Source organism: Drosophila kikkawai, chromosome 2R, assembly GCF_030179895.1.
Source record: "Drosophila kikkawai strain 14028-0561.14 chromosome 2R, DkikHiC1v2, whole genome shotgun sequence".
Taxonomy (NCBI): Eukaryota; Metazoa; Arthropoda; class Insecta; order Diptera; family Drosophilidae; genus Drosophila; species Drosophila kikkawai.
This window is the reverse complement of record NC_091729.1, coordinates 14763575-14787407: the sequence shown is the minus strand read 5'-3', so window position 1 is coordinate 14787407 and position 23833 is coordinate 14763575. Positions and strand designations below refer to the sequence as shown.

At 42.5% G+C, this 23833-nt stretch overlaps 6 protein-coding genes across 8 annotated transcripts; 4 read left to right on the top strand and 2 right to left on the bottom strand.

Moving 5' to 3' along the window:
* The first annotated feature begins 7325 nt into the window (after window positions 1–7325).
* Window positions 7326–8227, top strand: LOC108082458 (zinc finger HIT domain-containing protein 3). Its single transcript, XM_017177834.3, has 3 exons — window positions 7326–7696; window positions 7754–7914; window positions 7970–8227. The coding sequence occupies exons 1-3, from the start codon at window positions 7629–7631 to the stop codon at window positions 8170–8172; spliced, it is 432 nt and encodes a 143-aa protein (XP_017033323.1). The 5' UTR covers window positions 7326–7628; the 3' UTR covers window positions 8173–8227.
* An 8-nt stretch (window positions 8228–8235) lies between these two features.
* LOC138927848 (uncharacterized) lies at window positions 8236–9758 on the bottom strand. The gene is made up of 2 exons (XM_070284311.1): window positions 8512–9758; window positions 8236–8455 (listed from the first exon to the last, which is right to left on the bottom strand). Exons 1-2 carry the CDS (start codon window positions 9640–9642, stop codon window positions 8345–8347), a joined length of 1242 nt encoding a protein of 413 aa, XP_070140412.1. The 5' UTR covers window positions 9643–9758; the 3' UTR covers window positions 8236–8344.
* Window positions 9759–11207: 1449 nt separating this feature from the next.
* LOC108082456 (uncharacterized) lies at window positions 11208–14914 on the bottom strand. Its single transcript, XM_017177829.3, has 3 exons — window positions 14784–14914; window positions 11464–12564; window positions 11208–11407 (listed from the first exon to the last, which is right to left on the bottom strand). The coding sequence occupies exons 1-3, from the start codon at window positions 14802–14804 to the stop codon at window positions 11297–11299; spliced, it is 1233 nt and encodes a 410-aa protein (XP_017033318.1). The 5' UTR covers window positions 14805–14914; the 3' UTR covers window positions 11208–11296.
* Cdk5 (Cyclin-dependent kinase 5) lies at window positions 12802–14787 on the top strand. The gene is made up of 5 exons (XM_017177833.3): window positions 12802–12960; window positions 13016–13197; window positions 13262–13449; window positions 13506–13870; window positions 13933–14787. Exons 2-5 carry the CDS (start codon window positions 13030–13032, stop codon window positions 14094–14096), a joined length of 885 nt encoding a protein of 294 aa, XP_017033322.1. The 5' UTR covers window positions 12802–12960; window positions 13016–13029; the 3' UTR covers window positions 14097–14787.
* A 7-nt stretch (window positions 14915–14921) lies between the features above and the next one.
* Window positions 14922–17989, top strand: Flo1 (flotillin-1). 2 transcript variants are annotated; one of them, XM_017177826.3, is made up of 8 exons: window positions 14922–15206; window positions 15471–15546; window positions 15609–15963; window positions 16356–16367; window positions 16463–16933; window positions 16998–17141; window positions 17216–17380; window positions 17635–17989. In XM_017177826.3, exons 1-8 carry the CDS (start codon window positions 15155–15157, stop codon window positions 17650–17652), a joined length of 1293 nt encoding a protein of 430 aa, XP_017033315.1. In that variant the 5' UTR covers window positions 14922–15154; the 3' UTR covers window positions 17653–17989. The 2 variants fall into 2 exon arrangements, with proteins under 2 accessions (XP_017033315.1, XP_017033316.1); XM_017177827.3 differs by lacking the exon at window positions 16356–16367 and having other exon boundaries at window positions 14923–15206.
* Window positions 17990–18186: 197 nt separating this feature from the next.
* TER94 (Transitional endoplasmic reticulum ATPase TER94) lies at window positions 18187–22851 on the top strand. Of its 2 annotated transcripts, none has more exons than XM_017177825.3 (5): window positions 18187–18357; window positions 19754–19856; window positions 19936–21972; window positions 22044–22198; window positions 22265–22851. In XM_017177825.3, the coding sequence occupies exons 1-5, from the start codon at window positions 18341–18343 to the stop codon at window positions 22356–22358; spliced, it is 2406 nt and encodes an 801-aa protein (XP_017033314.1). In that variant the 5' UTR covers window positions 18187–18340; the 3' UTR covers window positions 22359–22851. The 2 variants fall into 2 exon arrangements, with proteins under 2 accessions (XP_017033314.1, XP_017033313.1); XM_017177824.3 differs by lacking the exon at window positions 18187–18357 and adding an exon at window positions 19453–19688.
* Window positions 22852–23833: the final 982 nt, after the last annotated feature.

The window sequence follows — 23833 nt, the reverse complement described above, 5'->3', positions numbered from 1 at the left end:
AAATTAAATAAGTACCGCATTTATGTTCCCATGTTGCTCTCTATCAACAAATATTCCCAATGCTAGGGCAATAAAAAATGTGTTAAACCGATAACATACTGGCCACCACATCGTCAAGCTTCGATGTATACTACTTCTCCAACTCCGGCTCTGTTTTCGGGCTCAGTTTCAGTTGCAGCTTCAATTGCAGGTCCTTTTTTTCTGCTCCTTTCGACATGTGGCAGTGCATCCATCTGCGGCTCAGTCGCTCTCCGCGTGGCTTTGCATATTAAATATGCAGCGAAGGCACGCGCGGAGCTCAGCTCGACCGCGACAAGGCCATAAAGTACCTGGGAAAGGCCTGTCGCGACAGCACGACACACACGCACTTGCAACGCCAGAGAAATGGATATTACAAAGGAGGATTCCGAACCCTTTAATACCCTACATTTTAAAAAGTCTTAAATCAAAAATAGATTTCACCCAAAATAACTATGATTTTATAAATTATGATATATGTATTTTCCCCATATTAACTCACCTTTGCCATATTCCAATATACCCCTTCTGTAACCATTTAATGGGTATTAAAATTGCGCCTATCGCGGGCTTCGTAAAAGAATTACGAGCTGGCAACGGTGGCAGGGACGGACTGCAGATGAAACTGGAGCTCCTGGATACTCCGAGGGTCGTTGCTCGATTCTGGGAAAACTGGAAACCGTTGGGGCCCTGTAGATATGACGGGCATCCAATCATTTTAACGCAAATAAACCACAACAGATGGCGGTGCGTGTGCCGTGTAAGTTGATGCACGAGTGGGCGCCGGGGGCGTGGCCGGAAGTGACAGATGAGGAGCCCAGGTTGCGCCTGCTGCCACATGCCAGCTTATCGCGGCATCCTGCCAGTACCATGCCCCTTGAACCATGCTCCCTGTTCCCTGCACGTCGTAAGATGGTCCTGGTTTATGCTGCGGTCACTTGTGGCAGGACACGGCAGGGCACACACACACACCCGCCCCCTTTTTGGCGGCGCCTCTGTTTGCGCGCTGCGGTCGCCTTGCAATTGGAATTTTTGTCGCATTTACCAAAGTGCAGCGCGACAGCGGAACAGCAACCGGCGAAGGCGAGCGGCTGCTGCAGATAAATCTCATGAAATAATTACACGTGTTACTGTAAATGCTGTTAAATTGCCACCACTCTAGGGCCCACACCCCTGGAATGCACCTAGAAAAAAAAATTAGGGGTAATTTAATTAATCAAGAAAACACTTTTTAAAATTAAGAAGAGAGAAGTAGAGCCTAGGTTGAAGACTCCTTTGTTGGCCTGTGAAGCTGGGCCAGCAATCATTGATGTTGCTCATTATGTTGCTAGCTACACTTGCCTAGGAACATATTCCTGTGCATGAATTGATGTTGCACAACATGTTGCTAGCTACATTTGCTTAGAAACATTTTCTGGTAGGTTTCGCCGTGGTTTTACTTGGGTTTAACTAGTTTTGACTTTATTTAATTAAAGTATAACCCTTTTTATTAATTTTATATATTTTTCTTAGCCAAAATTTCTCGTATTTCCCATTAAATTTATTATTTTAAACTTAACAGCTTCCTTTACATGTAATTAATTAATTATTTTTCCAAGTGCAGATGCTTTTACCCTTTGCAGACTGCTACCAAGACGTAGCCGGGGCCATGTAAATGCATTCATGAATGAGTGGACTCTACGCTCTTGGCCGCCGGATTGCATGGAAAAGCCCGGCACAGACGAACAGGATCTGCGAGTGTTTCAATTTGCACACACACACAGAGACACGGGTCCAACCGCAGGACTTATGCCCAATTGGGAAAATTATTTTGTGCCACTGCGGCATGAAAAAAGGACGAAGACCGGGGCAGGCGGCGGGGAGGCTGGGTTAAAAAGCCAAATAAACATGGTGCGCCTGGTGGGTTAATAACGCGGCAGCAGTCCGTTTCATTTCGTTTCGTTACGTTATGTTTCAAGTGTTTAAATTGAATTTCAACAGGCAGAAGCGGAATATCAACTCATTAGCGGTCAGTCAGAGGGAGAGAGAGAGATCGTTGCCTACATTTCGGGGCAAGTGCTAATTGCAAATTAGAGACTGCAGCGTATTTATGCATACTTATTTCGCCGCTGACACGCCTCGACCGCAGAATGTTTGCAGTTAACGCAAAGCGATTCCGAAATCGCTTTACCAATCATCCCATGGGGATATAAAGGACAATAATGCTTCCTTATATGTATTTTTTATGGGTTTTTATTAACGTTATGCTTGTGGGAATGACTAAGCTGCAGTGGGATGGTTTAAGCTTTATTTTAAAAGCTTACAGATATTTTTAAGCTTATTTTTTGGCGGTAAATTATTTATAGACTATATTGTATTTTATATTCATAGATTTAGCTGATTTGTAAGCTTAAAATTAAGCTACAAGAAAGTTAATCTTCTTCAAAATAAATCCTTTTCTTATTATTTCTCCCCCCTTAAATTATTAATTTTCAATAATTTTCCATTACAACTTTCTATATTATATAAATGTATTTTTTATTGACTCTTAACTTGGCCTGTTGGCCATTCAGCTCTTCCTGGCCTGGGTTTTTTCCCCGAGTTTTGGCGCAACGCCGCCGCATTGAAGTAATCACATAAATCACGCAACGCTGCGAGGCTGTAAAAGCGTCGCCAGCTCCCATTATGACTCGCAGATAAAACTCGGGATAAAACCCCGGCAGATGCATAGAAATAAAAATAAAAAGCCACTGGCAGCGACTGCTTTATTAAGCATAATGCGGCCATAAAGCCATTCGAGCCAATCGAGCCAGAGAGCCCAGAATCCGGAGTCCGGAGTCCGGAGTCCACAGATTCTGGCGGAGTGCGAGTGGTTTAGGGATGAGCAATCGCACTCGCAGCTAAAGGATTACGCCAAGGTATGGACAGCTCCTAATGATTGATGGGCCATTGCGGCCAATTCTTGGCGCTGCACTGCCTTTGTTTCGCCTCTATTGCATCCTGCATCCAGCCTGTGGCGCCTCTCAATAAGGCCATGGAAGCCGTAGAAACCGTAAATCATGCTCCGTCCGTTGCGTGCCAAGTCATAAATACCTCCGGTCCCTTTGAACCGCTGGAGTTTACGCTACAAACTCAGCTCCTAAAGCGGCCTGCAGCTTTTTAATTAAGGCGCAGAGCGGTGGAAAAAAAAGTATAAAAAAATAGGTAAAATAAAAAGCCAGCGAATGTAACAAGTTATCCATAAACCAAGGCAGCGATTAGTTGCCCTAAAAACTTTCAGGAACTCTGATTATTTCCAAGGAAAATGCATGAAAAACTCAGAGAAAATTAAGGGTAAAGGAAGGCTTTTAATTGGTTATAAATTGGGGAATTATGGTGCAACTTACAAAAAATGTATTTGAAACAATTACAATAATATCCTTTTTGTTTAGAAGGTTTTTTCTTTAAGAAGAATTTACCTTTAAGCATTTACTAAATATTTCCCTGTAATATTTTTCATTTACAAATAATCCAATGATTTGGCTAAACTCCTCGTGTGAGCTTAGCTACCCCTTTTGGATCAAAAGTCACATACACAGCAGAAGCTGGCGGAGATTGGCCCAAGAGGACGAGAGAGAGAGCAGAGCTCTACAGCGGCGGAAAGACAAATGGCCAAGGCGCGAAATGTTTGACAAGAGCGCTGTTCTGCAGGACGCTGTCATCCATCAAAGGAACCCCGCGCGGGGTAAATTGAAATGGCTGCCAGTGCAATTATCGCCTCAGCATCGCCCGATGCGCCAGATCTCTCTCCGCTTTCTCTCGCTGTGTCCTCCAAAGGCCATTTCCCGCTAGATTAGGCCCACTGACAATACATAACCGAATTAGCGCCACGGGGTCGCATTTTTATATGACAATTTTTGGGGAGAGGGAATCCACAGGCCTAGCCTTTCTGGCCCTGCCAGTCATGCATCATTCTCATTCTCCTCACTTCGGCTGCAGCCTGTAATTTCGGCTAGGCGCCCAAGAACTCCATGGAACTCCATGTGGAACTCCACTCCGGCGGACTGCATCTTTTCGTCATGCAGCTAGATTTATGTGCCTCCGGCCGTTACTCCGTTACTCCGTTTCGCTCTGGCCATATTGTAAATCATTTCCAAATTATTTAGTCGCTCTCGGTTCATATATATATTCATATTTTTGGCGCCTTTGCTCGACGCCGTCGAATGTGGCACGTGATTGCGTTATAAATTACAAGCCATTGGATTCATATAGTGTCCGTGCCGGTGCCGCAGCCGATTCCCCTCCTGCTGATAGTTAATGGCGTCCCCTGGTATCCGAGCAGAATTTCGGAATCGAATTATATGTTATACGGGGAATCCCTTTGATTTGTGATTTGATTTGACCCACAATACAAACTATAATACTTGCAATATGAAATATCCTTTGGATTGGCATTTTGGGGCGGCTGACAGATGTCGCTTTCGCATGCCTGCCAGCGACCCATAGGTGGCGTTCCTAAGCTTTACAGTCATGTCTCGTAGTGGGAGAAATTTCAACAAACTATTTGAGAAGTTTTAAAAGGAACTACACATACTTTTAATATAAAATATATAATACTTTACAAAAACCCTTCTCATTTTTTTATAATTTTTTTATACTAAACATATAAACCCTTCAAACTTATATCAAAATGTAAAGTACACATTTCCTTACTCCCTTCCATCATTAAATCTACTTTCCTGCCAAAAAAAAAAAAGGTCCTTGGTAACGAAGTTGGACTGCAAATGCCAGTTGTGTGTTGCATGTAATTTAATATTCATTATATGCACTATAAACGCTGTGCCACTATGATTGCATGATCTGTCAATCTGCCCAATTGCCAGGACTATCTTCCAAGTTGCCTCCTTTCTCCACACACCCCTCCCCTCCAGGACAAACACCTTTTACTCGTTTGGAGCCTTTGGCTTTTTTCGGGGCGATAAAAACGAAGCGAAAAGTGCCGCTATCTATTAATATCGCTTTTGGCTTTTTCGCTGGCGGGTAGCTGTGTAGCTGGGTAACTGGGAAAAGCTGGGAATGAAAAACGCTGAAAAGTCCTAACGAACGACACCTGGCCGCGGAAAAGGACCAGAAGCAGGACCAGCACCCGTACCGGTGGCGTGTCTCTTCCTATTTTTTTTTTCTTTTATTTGCTGTTTGCATTGGGACTATCGCCCTCCCTTCCTTTTGGCGATACACTGCTGCTGATGTTGCACGAATGTTGTAAATCAAAAGTAGGCGAGTCACACGAAGGCTCTTCCTCCGCAGGACCTGCTCCTGCTGCTCCTACTGCTGCTGCTGCTGCTGCGCCTATTTGACTGGCAGGCCGAGCGGATAACGCTGGCAATTATCGCGCTTGTGCCGCACGAACAGCGGAAGCGGCAGAGGCGCCACATCATGTTACGCGGTCCGATTCTCCATCCCTCGCCGCCTCGGATCACACCATTTCCATTTCCATATCCATAGAGAAGCCGCATCCTTTCCTTTTGCCTCCCTATTCTTTTTTTCCCCCACTGTGCAATCCAATTGGTAAAACACAAAACAAAGCAAAAAACAACCGAAAAAAAGAGAGTAGAAAACAGTGAAATAACAACAAACAGTAACGGCTACAAGTCCCACCAAAAAAAAAACAAAAATAGATGAAGAAAGAATAAATATGGCAAAAAGATTCGTAGCTGTGCCCCCATGAAACCACCCCCTTCCGGTCAGTCAGTCAGTCATTGAAGTCATTTATTGCCACCAAAAGTTTTGCCCTGTTTGCGATACCCTTTCACGTTGGGGTTATTATCATTTTGGCTAGGAGATGGCAAGGCTACAACTGGGGAATAACTAATTGGAGGTGATCCTTGATAGATTGCGGAAGGAGAAATTATAGCAGAGTTTTTGGGGCTGGGAAAGGATTCTGATTAGAGAGGATATGGCCTAAACCCGAAACAACCTGCTTAATTTATATTATATTGCTTACGATATTAGCTTTATCTTACCTTAAAAAATATATCTTGATAGAACTAAACATCCTCAACTATAAAATAAATAAATCCCTGAACAATTACCAGCCTTATTTTCTATAAAAATTATTCTTTTAAGCTCCCCCTAAAAACGGTATTCCCCACTTCGATCTACTCAGCTAACCCTTCTTTTTTTTGTCTTGTACTTTTTGCTCTCGTCCAAACTGTACTTGTTCCTAGAGCTGGAGCGGATCTGGACGACTCCTTGGGCCCCGGGCTCGGGTCCGTTCCGTTTCACGCCGTTCCGTTCCGTGTGCAGGATGTGTTTACAATTTGTGGACACGCCGACCGTCATTTGATTGCTCCCCTCGCCCGCCTGTCGATTCCTTTTGGTTAATTCGCCAGGTGGCTTCAGACTGCGCATTGTTAGGGCCAAAAGGGGGGAGAGGACACAGCACTCGGCTGTTTGCTCAGGAGCCGCACGGAAGATGACGTGCCCGGGATGGCCCATAAATGAGACCGACTAGAGCAAACAGGCCGGACTACATACACACACACAGGATACACACAATCAAATAAGGCAAGGCGAAACCGGAAAGGGGCCGAACGGCTCTATATCTACCCTAATCTGGCCAAACATACCGCTCATCGTCCATATCACTGGTAATTTTCAACGATTTTGTGCATCATTCAGGGGATTTCTGCGGGGCTAAGGTTTTAAGGAAGGTTTCAGCACAGATATGGGATCTTCTTGAGTTGTTTTGGAAAGAAGGGGAATAAATTTTAATGAAAGAACTAATTTTTTTTTTTTATTTACTTTAATTCAGTAGTTGAGAGAACCCAAAACTTATTCCATTATTTTTTTAAGTGTTAGTTTGAATGCTTAAGAAAAAGGTAAATTTATCAAGCGGGAGTTTGAATCTGAGGTACGAATTTTAAATCAATTAAAACTAAGCCAAAAATGAATTAATTTTAGTTAAATCTTTATTTTAATCGATATTTTCACATGACAATTTTTTGGCTAATTCAATTGTCAAAAATCATAACTAAGCTAAAAATTCATTAATTTCAATTCGCAAAGCTCTTTTGAGCTATTTTTTCAAGGTGAAATGGTCAGCATATTTAATTTACAATTTCAAAATATTCGAAATTTTATGAATTTTTGACAATTTTAATAATGTCCTTATAAAATTTTGAAAAAAAAAATGGTAAAATTGTTTTCTACCGCACATAGCTAGTTCGACTCGGCTTATGATGCTGCTCAAGAATATATATGATTTATAGGGTCGGAAATAACTCCTTCTAAAAATCGAATACCCTTTAAAGATACACAAATTGTAACTAAAAACTGACAGTTACAAAACATCAAATAAATTCATTCGAAATTATCTTGATAATATAAATATAAATTCCCTCATAAAATTGTTATTTTAAATCTCTTACATACTAACAACATGGAACCCCTTGATCTTGTGCGTATTATATCCATTTTCTTATTTTATTTCGTCTGCTACTTTATTTGGTTTTACCGCCAAAAGAAGAACGGCGTTGTGGATACACCTCAATGGCCTAGAACTCTGCTGGCTGACAAGAGCTAGCGGCTGTGACACTCCATCAGCTGTTCTTTATTTTCCACGCGACTTTATTGTTTATAGTTTTTTCGAAATGGAAAACTGTGTAAGCTGCACGGAAAAGCCAAGAAAATACAAGTGTAGCAAGTGCTCGGCGCCTTAGTAAGTTTTCCAAGGCTCTAGTGAAGCCGCAATTAATGGATATTTTCGCAATTCCAGCTGTTCTGTGGCCTGTTACAAGGTGCACAGGGATTCGCCCGAGTGTGTGATAGGAGATGTGTCCAAGAATACACCGGTAAATGCTGTTGCTGAGGAGCCCACCTTGTATGGACCGTTCACCACCGATGACACTGTTCCTGCAGATAAGCTGCAGCAATTAGGTGGGTTGGTTTTAACATTTAAATTACTTTTTCTTTATATATTAATCTCCCACAGAAACCTCCGAGAATCTATGCAATTTGCTTCATAATCCTCACCTGCGTTCACTACTCCATCAAATCGATGTGGCCCTCAATGCCCAGGCAGCCATGAGAGCAGCCATGCAGGAGCCTTTGTTTGTGGAGTTTGCTAATGCCTGTCTTCAGGTGGTGGAGCCCATGACGGATGAGGAACGCTCCGAAATGAAGCTGTACTCGTGAGGCTTTTCCCAGTAATCCCAGCTTATTGTTAATAAATTCTGCTGTATTTTATAATTATTTATATTTATTTTATAATCAGATAAGGAAGATTAGATTCGAGAAATTTTAGCTTATTTTTGTCTGCCTTATGGTATTTTCCTTATAAATGAAATATTTCATAATTCTTTTTCTTTCATTCAAAAATAATAGCTACTGGAACACCGCTATAAGTAATGTTCAAAGTGCCGTCGTGCAGCTTGAAGAAACTATGTTCACCCTCCACGTTCCATTGCATTGGCAATTTCTACAAGAAAATAATGTTAAAATCATAAAGAATTCTTTGTAAATTCTTTGTCCTACCTTATCTTTATATTCCAAGTACATATTTTGATGTAAATGCAAATGGAGAGCTCTATCACGATGCTTGACAATCTCCCGCACTGAAAACGTATAGTCCTGAAATCCAAATAGGCAACCATCAAGTCCCAGGATCTCGAGTGTATTTGAGTTTGTCAGCAGTTTATCAAAGTCTTCTTGTAAATTAAAGACGCAGTATCTTAAGTAAATTTGTTTGATGTTTTCAAAATAAACTCTACTGTTGGGCATTTCGTTAAGTGGAATAATCGCATTGGTCACTTGCAAGGTCTGAATCTGAAGTGGTAGCTCATGGAACAAGTAAAAGATGTCAGCCCCGCTTGCGTTCACCTCAACAGACTTGACATTTTTTTGATGGCATGAATCCAGGACCATTCTGACAACGTACCAGTGAATAAAACCACAGAGAAGCAGTTTCTTCAGTTTGTTCAGATGCTTCATGTGCTCCAGGAAACATCCGGTCATTTCTCCAGTGTTGCACTCCAAGACTTCCAGATTTTGCATTCCTTTCAATGGCAATTTGGTATCTTTGAAATGCCTTTCGCCGAACTTTTCCAATTTCAAAGACTTTAGCTGGAGCGTCTCCAGGATATGATGTAGGTTTTCCACCTTGAATTTGCTGCAGTAGGTGAGCGTTAGGTTCTCCAAGCGTGGAAAATCTTGCATGTGTTGGCCAGTGAAGTTTCCATAGGGACTGAAAGTTCTTAAATTTGGAAAAGCCCTAATGATTCGCGGTATATCAGAATCCTTCAGCCGAAACGAGGTCGTTGAGAAACGAAAATCGTGGACATTTGGGAAAATATATCCCGTAAGAATATTGAAATTGATTCGCGTTATCGTCTTAAGCCACAACGCTTGGAAGTTATCTTGATTGCTGCCCAGAAAGAGACGTAGATCCTTGCCACTGATATCCAATTCGAGGAGGGAGAGAGTCATAGACTTGCACTGCAACCGCCAGACTTGGGGCATCAGCATCAAGAAGCGGATGTGCACGTGCGTCATCTTCAGCTGAGAGATCAGGTCCAGCTGTCCCAGAATAAGGATAAGAACATCGTCTGGCAGGCGCACAAAATCAGATTGGGCATCCTGGAAGCAAGTACAAAGAGAAGACTCCATAATATATATATTATAAAGACACAAAATAATTATAACGAGAGTTTTGAGATTCAATGGATTTGATCCTTTTACAAAATATGGATTGTCTAGTCTATATTTAAAATATTTATCTTTGTTACTAAGTTATTTAGTCAAAATAAATTGAAAATGCTTTAAAGTTGCAAGAAATATTTGGTTTCTCCATGCTTAGCTTGAATAATTCATGCTCGCCCTCAGATATCCAGACCATCTTCGATTTCTGTGAAGAATTTATTATTATTATATTATTTATTATTAAATATACAAAAAATAATCATATAAACTTGCCGGATGAGTTCTATAAGTGATCATGTCTGGATCCAAGTGCAGATTAAGCCTTTTGCTGCGCCCCTGGGCATTATCTTTGGCCACAAATGTGTACTTATTAAAGTGAAAAGTGCATTCAGCAATAGCCACGATTTCAGTTGACTTTAAACTCATAAGGAATCTAAAGTTTGCGTTTGTCAAAAAGTTACACTGTAAGAGGTAAATTTCTTTCACATTTTTGAAGCAAAGAACTTCATCGTTCATAGATATTATTACATTGCATACTTTGAGTGCTTCAAACTGGATGTAATTGGAAAGTAATAAAGTCGACAGAGCATGTTGGCTATTAACCTCTAGCGACTTGAACTGGCTTCGATTAGCAGCTACCACAACTTTCTGAAGGAAGCTGTTGTCAAATTGGTCAAGAAGGCTTAGTTGCTTCAGTTGGGTAAAGTTCTTTAGCTTCTCCAAAAACCATCCGTTCATTTCCGAGGCGTTGCATTGCAGCACCTCAAGGCTCTGCGTTCCATCCAAGGGAAGATCTGTATCCCGAATTTGACTTCTTTCAAATACTCCCAGCTTCAAAGTCTTCAGCCTGCAGATCCTCAGGATCCGTATCAAATAGCTGACCTCGAAGGACGTGCAGTGGGTGAGTATCAGGTTCTCCAGGCGATGAAATCCCTCAAAATATTTGCCAGAAAAGCGTCCATGGGGAGCGAATGTCCTCAGATTAGGGAATGACCTTATAATGCTTGGCATATCCGTGTCGTCTAAGTGAAGCGGATGCGAGGAGATTTGAAAATCGTGTACTTTGGGGAACACAAAACTTGTGAGGATCTTAAAAATCGGCCGAAATAGCAAATCCATCTGGAGCACATTAAGGGTGCTCTGAAGGCTTCCCATGAAATATCGAAAATCCTTTTCGGAATTGAAAACATCATCAATCATTGACAAGCAACTGGATCTGTACTTTGATCGCCAGATATTGGGCATTATCGTCAAGAACCGAATGTGCATCTGTGTCAACATCAACTGCGTTCTCCTGTCCAGATAACCCAGAATTAGGATGAGGGCATCGTCTGGTAGGCATAATAGAGCCGACTTATCTTCCTAATAAGTTGACGAAACAAAAACAAAAAGCGTATAAAAAGAACATCAAAATTGCCTTTGTTGTTGTTGTTTAAAATTAATTTTTGACCCTCAATTCGTATCGTTTCCCACCTTACTTTCTAAACTTTCCCATTTTTATCAGCCAATTGTTAGAAAATTTTCACAAAACGTTCACGAAAGACTGTTTAATATGTATAAATATATTTTATTTCCATTGAAATTTTTTAAAAGAATTATTTATTTATTCACTGCCAAAGCCTTAGCCAAAAAAGATCGACACTCCCTCGGGGGGTTTACTGATTTCTAGTTTCTTCTTGTGAAGCTGGAATAACTCATGCTCGCCCTCCGTCTTCCAAACCACTTCAGTTCGCTGCGGAAACAGAGTCTTAGTATTTGAGATTATAGAACAAGATGATTATGACTTACTAATTCCGTAAATCTAGATGCTCCCGTCGCAGAATCCAAATATAGATGCAACGTTTTGCTGCGTCCCTTGGCAATATCATTGACCACAAATGTGTAGTCCTTGAAGCTAAAATAGCATTCATCAAGGGTCAAAATTTCAGGTGACTTTAATCTCAAGAGGATTTGAAAAGCTGAATTTCCTATGAAGAAACAGTTTATAAAATGAATTTGACGAACTTTTTCCAAGTACGGTAGAAATCCAATTAAAATAACTATACTGCCTTTCACTTTAAGCGTTTCAAATTGTATGTTGAGATCGAGAACGCTATAAAATTCGTGTGGAGATATACTTCGAGTATTAATCTCCAGAGATTTGACCCTGCTGCGATTAGCAGATAGCAAAACACTCTTCAGGAGGTCGCTGTCAACATGGCCACAAAAAGTTATTTGCTGTAAGTGTGTCAAGTGCTTAAGCCTCTCCAGGAACCATTTCCTCATTTCCCAGTTATTGCATTGCAGCACCTCAAGGCTCTTTGTTCCATCCAAGGGAAGATCTATATCTTGAATTTTATTCCTTTCAAACACTCCCAGTTTCAAAGTCTTAAGCCTGCGGATCTCCAATATCCGAATCAAATAGCTGACCTCGAAGGTCCTGCAATGGGTGAGTGTCAAGTGCTCTAGGTGATGAAATCTCTCAAAGTATTTGCCGGTGAAACATCCTTGGGGACTAAATGTTCTCAGATTTGGAAAGGCCTTAATCATTTTTGACATATCCGCGTCACAGAAATTACCCAAATTCGTTATAAATGAGAAGTCATGTAGTTTCGGGAACACAAAGTTCACCAGTATTTCAAATTGTTCCTTCATTTCTATCTGCATCCAAAGCAAGTTAAGAGTGTTCTGAAGGCTTCCAATAAAAAATCGGAAATCTTTTTCGATCATGTAGGAACCGTCTGTAGGGGTTATGTTAACGGATCTATACCGTGATCGCCAGATATTGGGCATTATGGTCAAGAACCGGATGTGCATCTCGGTCAACATCAACTGCGTTTTCCTGTCCAGATAACCCAGAATTTGGATGAGGGCATCGTCTGGTAGGCATAATAGAGCCGATTTATCGTCCTAAATATTTGACAAGACAAACAAGATAGAGTTGGTCGGAGCTCAGTTTTATAATATAAATTAATATTTAATTTAAGACTAAATATAACAACGGTAATTCTTATTCAACATCTAAGAAAAAATTTAAAAAAAAATATGTCAAGCCAGTCAAGAGTCGTATATAATTTTGAATTGCCTTTGAGATTTAAATTAGTTAATAATCATAAACTTTAAAAAATAACGATTAAAAACACTGCCAACATCGGTGTTTCCCTACCCCTAATTTTTTTGGTATTTTTGAATAGTCTACCTCCGGTCACACTGGCAGCCAACAAAACAAACTGCAAACTAAAATAATAGAAAAACACTTTCCTCCCCTCGAGTTTTAGACTTTTTTGGCTACACCCATCGGAAACCGTATGTCCTGGCTAAGCGGCAGCTTAATTAAACCACTAATCTTCCTATTCTTCAGTTATTTAAGCTGCAATGCAGAAGTACGACAAGATGGAGAAGATAGGCGAGGGCACCTACGGCACGGTGTTCAAGGGCCGTAACCGGGACACCATGGAGATTGTAGCTCTGAAGCGGGTGCGCCTTGACGAGGATGACGAGGGAGTACCTAGCTCCGCGCTTCGGGAGATCTGCTTGCTGAAGGTGAGCCGCTAGAGAAGATAATTCCCACAGAACCCGTAGAAACTCACGCATTTTCCTTTCGCAGGAGCTAAAGCACAAGAATATCGTGCGCCTGATAGACGTCCTGCACTCGGACAAGAAGCTAACCCTGGTCTTTGAGCACTGCGACCAGGATCTAAAGAAGTACTTTGACAGTCTGAACGGGGAGATTGACATGGCCGTCTGCCGGAGCTTCATGCTCCAGCTGCTCCGCGGATTGTCCTTTTGCCACAGGTTAGGATACAAATTCAAACTAATTGATAGCTAACAAATCGAATACCTTCTCTTAGCCACAATGTCCTCCATCGCGACCTGAAGCCACAGAACCTGCTGATCAACAAGAACGGAGAACTAAAGCTAGCTGACTTTGGTTTGGCCCGTGCCTTTGGCATTCCCGTCAAGTGCTATTCCGCAGAGGTGGTGACTCTGTGGTACCGACCACCCGATGTCCTGTTCGGGGCCAAGCTATACACCACCAGCATCGATATGTGGTCGGCTGGATGCATTCTGGCTGAGCTGGCGGACGCCGGACGACCGCTGTTTCCCGGCTCCGATGTCCTTGACCAACTGATGAAGATATTCCGAGTGCTGGGCACGCCCAACGAGGACTCCTGGCCCGGTGTCTCGCACCTCTCCGACTACGTAGCGCTTCCATGTGAGTTTAACCATGAATGTTTTTCGTTTAAGTAATAATCTTGGCTTGTTTTTTCTTATTAGCCTTCCCGGCCATCACGTCGTGGAGCCAGTTGGTGCCTAGGCTAAACTCCAAGGGGCGTGACCTGCTCCAAAAGCTGCTCGTCTGCCGGCCAAATCAAAGAATCAGTGCCGAGGCAGCCATGCAGCATCCATTTTTCACGGAAAGCGCCTCTTCGGGTCACTGAGATGGAATTTTGGATGGGGTTCCGCCTATCCCCGAGCGACTGTTTTCATGTACTTTGATTAGAATTAAGGAGAATTCCCAAGAACTAAGTTTGCTAAGTCTAATGTCCCCGTGTCTCTGTCTTATGTCCATGCAGTAGATTGGGTAATAATTTCTACATTATTGTCATTTGTTTTCAATTAAATTTTAAAAGTGATTCAAGTCTAGGTGCCACACATTAGTTAAACTTGGAAAAAAGAAGAAAACATAAGGAAAATCAACCTTTTTTGCTAAAAGTATCGTAGAACTAGAGTTCTGGGATGCACTGAAAGCCTTTGTTTAAGATCTTGGAAGGTTATGAGGCATTCAACAATGCCAAATTCACTTAAAAGTTTCATTTAAAACAGAAAAAAAAAACTATTTTAAAAGTATTGTTTTAAGCCCTTTTGTTGATTTTTAATTATTGTTATATTTTTGTATTGTTCAATATTATTTTGCAAATTTATTTCTAATTAAATATATTTAAAGTAAAGCCTGGTTTTCTACTCTGACTCATAACGAGATAAGAAATTCACTCATTTAATTTCTTGGAATTGCTTTTCATTATGAAATTAAGCCAATCTTTATAAACTTAGTTGTGTAACTTAAGACCTTAAACTCGGATTTTACCTAGACTTTGTGTACGTAATAAAATAAAAACCACACTTACCGTATTTTCTGGCTGAAGCATGATGATATTTTCGTGGAAGACACTTCGAACCAACGCCACCGCTTTGGGGTTAAAGTCGTACTGCGCACACACGCTCTTTCGATTAATGCGAGAGATTTTTTTTATTGTGTTTTCGAAATTTGTACGGACCGGTCGCAGTTTCTAGTGCGTGTGTCAAATTCTATATATATTTATACATATATATAAATATAGTCCGGATAAACGAGTGCAGTTGCACGACCTGTGGATCCGTTCGCTATTAGTGATTGCAAAAAGCAAAATAAGACAAGGCACAACAGGCTGTTATCAGCAAACAAAAGCGCTTGCAAGTACAACAGTTAGAAGGGAGCTCCGGGAAAAACGCATCGAAAATGACCTGGGGATTTGTGACCTGCGGCCCCAACGAAGCCTTGGTGGTCTCCGGTAAGGCAGCTCTTCTTTTTACTTGGTCAAAACACAGCACAATTGGGTTTAATTAAAGATCTAAATGAGTATAAATAAGTTCTTTTGCACCCCACCCCGAGTGACGTCACTGACTATCGATTTTTGTGTACAGTGTTGAAGGGGTGGGGGGAGAAGAAGAGGAAGACGCCGCCACAGCACTCCCAAGCCGTGCGCGCGCATCGAACGGCGTTGCGATGCCGTAATCGAAGCAATATTTTGTAAACAAACTGTTTTTTGTTTCAGGATGCTGCTATATGAAGCCGCTCTTGGTGCCCGGCGGCCGGGCCTTCGTTTGGCCTTCCATCCAGCAGGTGCAGCGGTGAGTAATACTTATTTCTAAGAAGGAATATCAGAGTATTAATTATCACAAATCCCTTGCAGAATTTCGCTCAACACCATGACCCTACAGGTGGAGAGTCCTTGTGTGTACACCAGCCAGGGTGTTCCCATTTCCGTGACCGGCATCGCCCAGGTCAAGGTCCAGGGCCAAAACGAGGACATGCTGCTGACCGCCTGTGAGCAGTTTCTGGGCAAGACCGAGGCGGAGATTAACCACATTGCCTTGGTTACGCTCGAGGGACACCAGCGTGCCATCATGGGTTCGATGACCGTTGAGGAGATCTATAAGGATCGCAAGAAGTTCAGCAAGCAGGTGTTCGAGGTGGCCTCCAGCGATCTGGCCAATATGGGTATCACGGTCGTCTCCTATACCATCAAGGATCTACGCGATGAGGAGGTAAGTGGTTGAATGGGTATTATTATTTCTGTAAAACTCTGCACAAACTAACCCATTCATCAGCAGTGATGGGAAGTGAATTTATTTATTTTTAAAGTGTAATTGGATTATTTTATATACTTTTTCTTGAAGTAAGAGTTATGAACTTTATTTTTAAAGCATGGATTGGTAAAATGCACATTTTGAGATTATAATAATAATGTATAAATTGAAGATACTATTATTAAGGTTTATTTTTAAAAATTTGATATTTTAACTTCTTTCTTTTTAAATTTCCCATCACTGTTCTCTTTTTTTTGGCTTTGAGCCATTTGTTCTCGAGTAACCTCTTGTGTATGTATATATGTACATGTATATATATTTCTTGCATGTCCACATGGATCTACTAAAAGGGCGACTCAAAGGTGCGTATGTCCGCTTAACCGCCTGTGTGTCCCATCTACTGTCATCCCTGCTATTAAAGGTATACTAACTAAACCCTCTGCATCTCCATTTCCAGGGCTATCTCAAGTCTCTGGGCATGGCTCGCACGGCGGAGGTGAAGCGGGATGCCCGAATTGGTGAGGCTGAGGCCCGTGCCGAGGCACACATCAAGGAGGCCATCGCTGAGGAGCAACGCATGGCCGCCAGGTTCCTCAACGACACTGACATTGCCAAGGCCCAGCGAGACTTTGAGCTGAAGAAGGCCGCCTACGACGTGGAGGTGCAGACCAAGAAGGCCGAGGCTGAGATGGCCTATGAGCTACAGGCCGCCAAGACCAAGCAGCGCATCAAGGAGGAACAGATGCAGGTCAAGGTGATTGAGCGTACCCAGGAGATTGCCGTTCAAGAGCAGGAGATCCAGCGTCGCGAGCGTGAGCTAGAGGCCACTATTCGTCGTCCCGCCGAGGCCGAGAAGTTCCGTCTGGAGAAGCTAGCGGAGGCCAACAAGCAGCGCGTGGTCATGGAGGCCGAGGCCGAAGCTGAATCGGTAAGAGTTTACTTAGTGGCATTAAAAAGGAACTTACTAAAGCTGTTTTTCGCTCTCTTTCCAGATCAAGATCCGTGGCGAGGCCGAGGCTTTTGCCATTTCAGCCAAGGCCAAGGCCGAGGCCGAGCAGATGGCCCAGAAGGCGGAGGCCTGGCGTGAGTACCGCGAGGCTGCCATGGTGGAGATGCTCCTGGACACCTTGCCCAAGGTGAGTTGGGGAAAACTACCCCTAAAGATATGATACTATCAAAATTTAATCCAATATTTCATCCCTTTTCCTAGGTGGCCGCCGAGGTGGCTGCTCCGCTGTCGCAGGCCAAGAAGATCACCATGGTGTCCAGTGGACAGGGCGAGATTGGCGCTGCCAAGCTGACCGGCGAGATCTTGCAGATCGTCAACAAAGTGCCAGAGCTGGTCAAGAACATAACCGGCGTGGATATTGCTCGGGTACGTTCCAATTCTGAATTTATCTAACTTCGAGGCTCGTCGAGAATAAAGCGAGGATAAATCCAAAGAGAAACGGACGCAAGAGGCGACACTAAAACCAAACAATACCAAAAAAAAACAAATGGCAATCAAAAGACTTGATAGACAGGAGGACGCGGATTTTGTTGGCTTCCTTTGTTTGATTTGAGCCTTGATTTTTGATATTGATTCCCTGATTTCGATTCACTTTACGTTTCCTTTTTTCTTCATTTCAGTCTGTGCATGCTGGCTAAAAAAAGAACCCAAAAACGATAAAGAAAATCCAAAACAAACACAATTATGTACTCTCCAAAACCAAATGATAAACAAAAAGCATAAAAACGCAATCTTGAACGATCGAATACTTCAAAACAATTGAAATCGAACGCATTTAACATTTGTTTGTATATTTAATGTCCTATATATATTTATGAATCTTTGTGCTAACCAAACAAATTTTGCAACATGTTTTACAAACACACACACACAAACAGAGAGAGAGAGGAGCAAAGATATTTTGTATTCAATGTATATGTATTTATATAAGCGTATTGCACAAAGCGTGGAATAAAGATTCTTCCTTGAATCAAAGGATGTGTTTTTTAAATTTGATTATCCCGCTAGTTTTTAGCACCGCCTATCGTTACGTGTCGATAACGACGTGTTGCCACAGCGTCTGGCAATCGATAAAAATATAGCGATACATCGTCAAAAATGGAATACCCCAACTGCAATAAATATCGCATTGTACTCCCACCTCTAGTCAATGATATCGTCTTTAGTCTATCGATTGTAATCCACCTCTAGCAGAAGCTGCCTCATCATTTTGCGATTTGATTAAAAGTACTGGATCCGATTTCGACGATTTGCAGCTCAACCGTATTGTCCCCGCAGCTCCGATTTCTGCATTAAGTTAAAAAGTTTAAGCTCAACTAGTTTACCATGGCAGATCCCAAGGGGTAAGTGTATTTGCGCCCCAAAAGGGCGCCGAAAGTGGCCCTCCAAACCGAATTTCAACCAGTCCCAGTACAATTTCGCGCAGTCATCTCGGCCTGAAAAAATACGCAAGGGCCACATCGCAACCGAGTCAGTGTTCCGCGCTGGCTTTTCCAACGATTTCCCGTGAAACTTTCGCATTTTCAGCGATTTTTCCGCCGCAGCATTGCAAGCCGTTGCGAAACTAGGGCAAACCTAAAACCCCGAAAAAAGAGACCCCGAAGAAAATCGCCATTTGCAGTCGGCTGATGTGGTTGTTCTTGTTGTTGCCGCTGTCGCTGCTGCTGCTGGTTAATGCCCTTGCAGTTGTTGTTGTTGGTGTTGTTGCTTGAAAAACTTAGGGTTTTTCTTTGTTGTCCCGAAAAATAGTGCGTCCTTTTTTCTATTTGCGGGGGTGTCCTTCTTTGAGGGGGGGAAAGGTGTATCGACGAGCATTTTTTGTAAATTTTTTCCAGTGCTTAGTACCGTTTTTTATAAAGAAAATGTAAGATAAGTGGAAAATGTGCTTGCTTTGAGCATAACTTGTATTTCTGTATAAAATTATATGTATATTTTTTTTTATATTTTAAATAAGATAAGGTTTTTGTCGATAGTAAAGCCCTCTCTTAATTGCATCACTTCTGGAATAATCTATAGGTATTACCACGATTTTAAAAGCCTTGATAATAAACCATTGTATTTTATTTACCAAAGTTATTTTAATTTAATTTATTAATTAATATTTTGAAAGAAATATGTTGCCTTTATTGATGAAATTACGTTCTTTAGGGTAAATAAATTCGAAAAAACTTGTTTTTAAGAAGTGGCGCCAAGTGAATAACAGGAAATATAAAATAAATAAACGGAATTATGGATTTTCTAGGTTTTCTTTCCGCTAAAATTTATTATCATTAGTGATTTTTGTTTAAAAACGGCGAACTTTCACCTCTTGAACTGCCCAGTTTGATAATAATGTTACATTTCAATCAAAAGAGTGCTAACAAATTGTGTTTACTTCCCAAAATGAATAACAAAACATATACAAACAAGTTAGGCTTTGAAAAATACATCTAAACTTCCTGTACACTTCAGTTCCATGTTAGCCTTGCTTTGCATAGTTTCCTTGGAAACTTTAAAAACTCTCTAGACCGAAACAAGAAATAGGGGAATCCCCAGAAGCAAACAGCAGCAGCAGCATGCCCGACAGCACTCCGGACGATCCGATGGATCAGGGCAGGGACACGCGGGATTTTATTCGCGGCTATCACAGCGAGCAAGAGGAGAAGATAAAGCCTCAATCTTCGGTTGAGAAGCGGTTCGGTCTAGGATCCCTATACCATTGGCCAAGTCTAACCCAATGCCTTGTCCTTCTACCCACAGTGATGATCTGGCAACGGCCATCCTGAAGCGCAAGGACCGTCCCAACCGTCTGATTGTGGAGGAGGCCCAGAACGATGACAACTCAGTGGTGTCGCTGTCGCAGGTAAGACTTTACACCCTGGCTAAGGCCACGTCATCGAATGGAGATGATGACACTGAAATGCTGGGCTCTCCCTTTGCAGGCGAAAATGGATGAGCTGCAGCTCTTCCGCGGCGACACTGTCATTCTGAAGGGTAAGCGGCGCAAGGAGACGGTCTGCATTGTGCTCTCGGACGACACCTGCCCCGACGAGAAGATCCGCATGAACCGTGTGGTGCGCAACAACCTGTGCGTCCATCTGTCCGATGTGGTGTCGGTGCAGTCCTGCCCGGACGTCAAGTATGGCAAGCGCGTGCGCATCCTGCCCATTGACGACACCACCGAGGGCGTGACAGGGAACCTATTTGAGATCTATCTGAAGCCGTATTTCCTGGAGGCCTACCGCCCCATTCACATGGGCGACAACTTCATCGTGCGTGCCGCCATGCGGCCCATTGAGTTCAAGGTGGTGCTAACCGATCCCGAGCCGTACTGCATCGTGGCCCCCGAGACGGTGATCTTCTGTGACGGAGATCCGATCAAGCGGGAAGAGGAGGAGGAGTCGCTTAATGCCGTGGGCTACGATGACATTGGTGGCTGCCGCAAGCAGCTGGCCCAAATCAAGGAGATGGTGGAGCTGCCGCTTCGCCATCCATCGCTGTTCAAGGCCATCGGTGTGAAGCCGCCGCGAGGCATTCTTATGTACGGTCCTCCCGGCACGGGTAAGACTCTGATTGCTCGCGCCGTGGCCAATGAGACCGGTGCATTCTTTTTCCTGATCAACGGACCCGAGATTATGTCCAAATTGGCTGGAGAGTCGGAGTCGAATCTGCGTAAGGCCTTCGAGGAGGCAGAGAAGAACTCGCCGGCCATCATCTTCATTGATGAGATCGACGCCATTGCCCCCAAGCGTGACAAGACTCACGGCGAGGTGGAGCGTCGCATTGTCTCCCAGCTGCTGACCCTGATGGACGGCATGAAGAAGAGCTCCCATCTGATTGTGATGGCGGCCACCAACAGGCCCAACTCTATCGATCCGGCGCTGCGTCGCTTCGGACGTTTCGATCGTGAGATCGATATTGGCATTCCTGATGCCACTGGCCGTCTGGAGGTGCTGCGCATCCACACCAAGAACATGAAGCTGCATGAGGATGTGGATCTTGAGCAGATCGCTGCCGAGACCCACGGACATGTGGGCGCTGATTTGGCTTCGCTGTGCTCGGAGGCTGCCCTTCAGCAAATCCGTGAGAAGATGGATCTCATCGATCTGGAGGATGACAAGATTGACGCCGAGGTGCTGGCCTCACTGGCTGTGACTATGGAGAACTTCCGCTATGCGATGACCAAGTCCAGTCCGTCCGCGCTGCGCGAGACGGTGGTGGAGGTGCCCAACACCACCTGGACGGACATCGGTGGCCTCGAGAGCGTGAAGAAGGAGCTGCAGGAACTGGTTCAGTACCCGGTGGAGCATCCGGACAAGTTCTTGAAGTTCGGCATGCAGCCCAGTCGCGGAGTCCTGTTCTACGGACCCCCCGGTTGCGGTAAGACGCTGCTGGCCAAGGCCATTGCCAACGAGTGCCAGGCCAACTTTATTTCGGTAAAGGGACCTGAGCTGCTGACCATGTGGTTCGGCGAGTCTGAGGCCAATGTGCGCGACATCTTCGACAAGGCCCGCTCGGCGGCTCCTTGTGTGCTCTTCTTCGACGAGCTGGACTCGATCGCCAAGGCCCGTGGTGGCAATGTAGGCGACGCTGGCGGCGCTGCCGATCGTGTGATCAACCAGATTCTGACCGAGATGGACGGCATGGGTGCCAAGAAGAACGTGTTCATCATTGGGGCCACCAATCGTCCGGATATCATCGATCCGGCCATTCTGCGTCCAGGCCGTTTGGATCAGTTGATCTACATCCCGCTGCCCGACGACAAGTCGCGTGAGGCCATCCTGAAGGCCAACTTGCGCAAGTCGCCGCTGGCCAAGGAGGTGGATCTCACCTACATTGCCAAGGTGACGCAGGGCTTCTCGGGTGCCGATCTTACCGAGATTTGCCAGCGGGCCTGCAAGCTGGCCATCCGACAGGCCATCGAGGCCGAGATCCGTCGCGAAAAGGAGCGCACCGAGAATCCCAACTCGGCGATGGACGTAAGTCATTAACCACTGAGTTCATTTGCGAAAGAATTATTTATTTGAATATATTTTTTACTTTCCAACAGATGGACGAGGACGATCCAGTGCCGGAGATCACGAGCGCCCATTTCGAGGAGGCGATGAAGTTTGCTCGCCGCTCGGTGTCGGACAACGACATCAGGAAATACGAGATGTTTGCCCAGACTTTGCAGCAGTCCCGCGGCTTCGGACAGAACTTCAGGTGAACACAGAAGGGAATGCTACCTCTAACCAAGACTTTTTAATGACCTGTTGCCTTGTCTTACAGATTCCCCGGTCAAACCGGCAACACCTCAGGGTCTGGCAACAACATGCCAGTTAACTCGCCAGGCGACAACGGCGACGATGATCTTTACAGTTAGATTTCTAGGTTTACACTGCAAAACAAAACCAACAAAACAAAAGAAAACAAACAACAAAAAAAAAGAAACTTTTTAAATGAATTTTTTCCTGTAAAACCGAACAAGCAAACAAATCACATTCGCATCCTGGCGGCGACTACCACTAAGTCCCTCCATTTGGCTAAGACATTCAGCCGACAGAGGAATTCGATTATATCCAATCTAAGAAATATAATAATCACTTTTTTGATAACATCCGTGGATTCACGGTTCGTTTGAGCGAAACTGATTGTAAAACATTTTAATTGGCGACCCAATCCGCGCCTCACACACACTTATCATTCGTGCATTGTCGGTAGAATGGCTCCGATATATGAGTTTCTATATACATAATTATAAACGATACACATACACACATACATTTAAAGATAAATACATATATTAAACACCGTAAAATTATAAGTGTATTTGGAGCTACGTTTTTAAGTGAATAAAAATTACAAATTCAATAAAAGGGGATTAATGTATTAGTGATGGAAAAGGAGTAGAAAAAGGAATGTAAGTATTTTCTATAAATTATTGATCATTTTTAGAGAATGTCCAAGTAAAACTTAAAGATTTACTTAATAAGTAAAAACTAAAATTCAAAATTTTCTTTTTTTTCAATTTTTAAAATTAAAATTTAGAAATAACTGGTGTTTTCAATTTTTTTAAGTAAAAATTTAAGAAAATATTTTTTATTTTAAGTAAAATTAATTATTTTAAAAATTAAAAATAACAGTTATTTTTTAACTTTTATATAAAAATTTAAAAAAATTATTCTTTAACTTCTTTATAAATGAATGATAAGAAATCAATTCAATTTAATAAGAAATTAAACTGTTATTTTATATTTTATTTGTAATTTTTATTGTAAGAATTACGATTTAAAGTATGGTGGAACAAGAAAGAAAGCTAACTTTGGCCAGTCAAAGTTTGTAAACCCTTGCAGGTAACAATTAAAATATATCATAACTAAGCCAAAAATGCATTAATTTCGATTCGGAAAGCAGTTTTGTGTTAGTTTTTATTAATTTAAAAAAACTGCATACCAAATTTAAAATTTTAAGAAATCAAAATTTTTGGCCCTTTTTGATAATTTTAATGATGACCCCTTCTCAAATTTCACAAAAATGGCCAAAAAATCGATTTCTTCCGGACATATCTAGAAAGATTACCCTGTTGATGCTGATCAAGAATATATATGGTTTATGGGGTCGGAAATGATTCCTTGACTTAGAAAAATATTATTTTGTATTATAAGATCTGATTTTTTTATTAAAAAACTTCTTGATTATTTTAAAATTAAAAATATCATAACTCGGCCAAAAGAGCATTAATTTTAAATCGGAAAAGTGTTCTGTGCAAGATTTTCTACAGTTAATAAATCTGCATACTTCATTTAAAAATTATGAAAAATTCGATTTTTTATCAAAATCAAAAATTTTAATGATGTA

Coding starts and splice junctions, on each gene's coding strand:
- LOC108082458 (XM_017177834.3), top strand. CDS start 7,629: ATGGAAAACTGTGTAAGCTGCACGGAAAAGCCAAGAAAATACAAGTGT. Junction 7,697..7,753: donor AGCAAGTGCTCGGCGCCTTA/GTAAGTTTTCCA, acceptor TCGCAATTCCAG/CTGTTCTGTGGCCTGTTACA. Junction 7,915..7,969: donor AGATAAGCTGCAGCAATTAG/GTGGGTTGGTTT, acceptor AATCTCCCACAG/AAACCTCCGAGAATCTATGC.
- LOC138927848 (XM_070284311.1), bottom strand. CDS start 9,642: ATGGAGTCTTCTCTTTGTACTTGCTTCCAGGATGCCCAATCTGATTTT. Junction 8,456..8,511: donor ACTTGGAATATAAAGATAAG/GTAGGACAAAGA, acceptor ATTTTCTTGTAG/AAATTGCCAATGCAATGGAA.
- Cdk5 (XM_017177833.3), top strand. CDS start 13,030: ATGCAGAAGTACGACAAGATGGAGAAGATAGGCGAGGGCACCTACGGC. Junction 13,198..13,261: donor GGGAGATCTGCTTGCTGAAG/GTGAGCCGCTAG, acceptor TTCCTTTCGCAG/GAGCTAAAGCACAAGAATAT. Junction 13,871..13,932: donor CGACTACGTAGCGCTTCCAT/GTGAGTTTAACC, acceptor TTTTCTTATTAG/CCTTCCCGGCCATCACGTCG.
- LOC108082456 (XM_017177829.3), bottom strand. CDS start 14,804: ATGCTTCAGCCAGAAAATACG. Junction 12,565..14,783: donor TGCTTCAGCCAGAAAATACG/GTAAGTGTGGTT, acceptor TCAAATATTTAG/GACGATAAATCGGCTCTATT. Junction 11,408..11,463: donor CATCTAGATTTACGGAATTA/GTAAGTCATAAT, acceptor CTGTTTCCGCAG/CGAACTGAAGTGGTTTGGAA.
- Flo1 (XM_017177826.3), top strand. CDS start 15,155: ATGACCTGGGGATTTGTGACCTGCGGCCCCAACGAAGCCTTGGTGGTC. Junction 15,547..15,608: donor TCCATCCAGCAGGTGCAGCG/GTGAGTAATACT, acceptor AATCCCTTGCAG/AATTTCGCTCAACACCATGA. Junction 17,142..17,215: donor TCCTGGACACCTTGCCCAAG/GTGAGTTGGGGA, acceptor CCCTTTTCCTAG/GTGGCCGCCGAGGTGGCTGC.
- TER94 (XM_017177824.3), top strand. CDS start 19,570: ATGCCCGACAGCACTCCGGACGATCCGATGGATCAGGGCAGGGACACG. Junction 19,857..19,935: donor CAGTGGTGTCGCTGTCGCAG/GTAAGACTTTAC, acceptor CTCCCTTTGCAG/GCGAAAATGGATGAGCTGCA. Junction 22,199..22,264: donor GGCTTCGGACAGAACTTCAG/GTGAACACAGAA, acceptor CTTGTCTTACAG/ATTCCCCGGTCAAACCGGCA.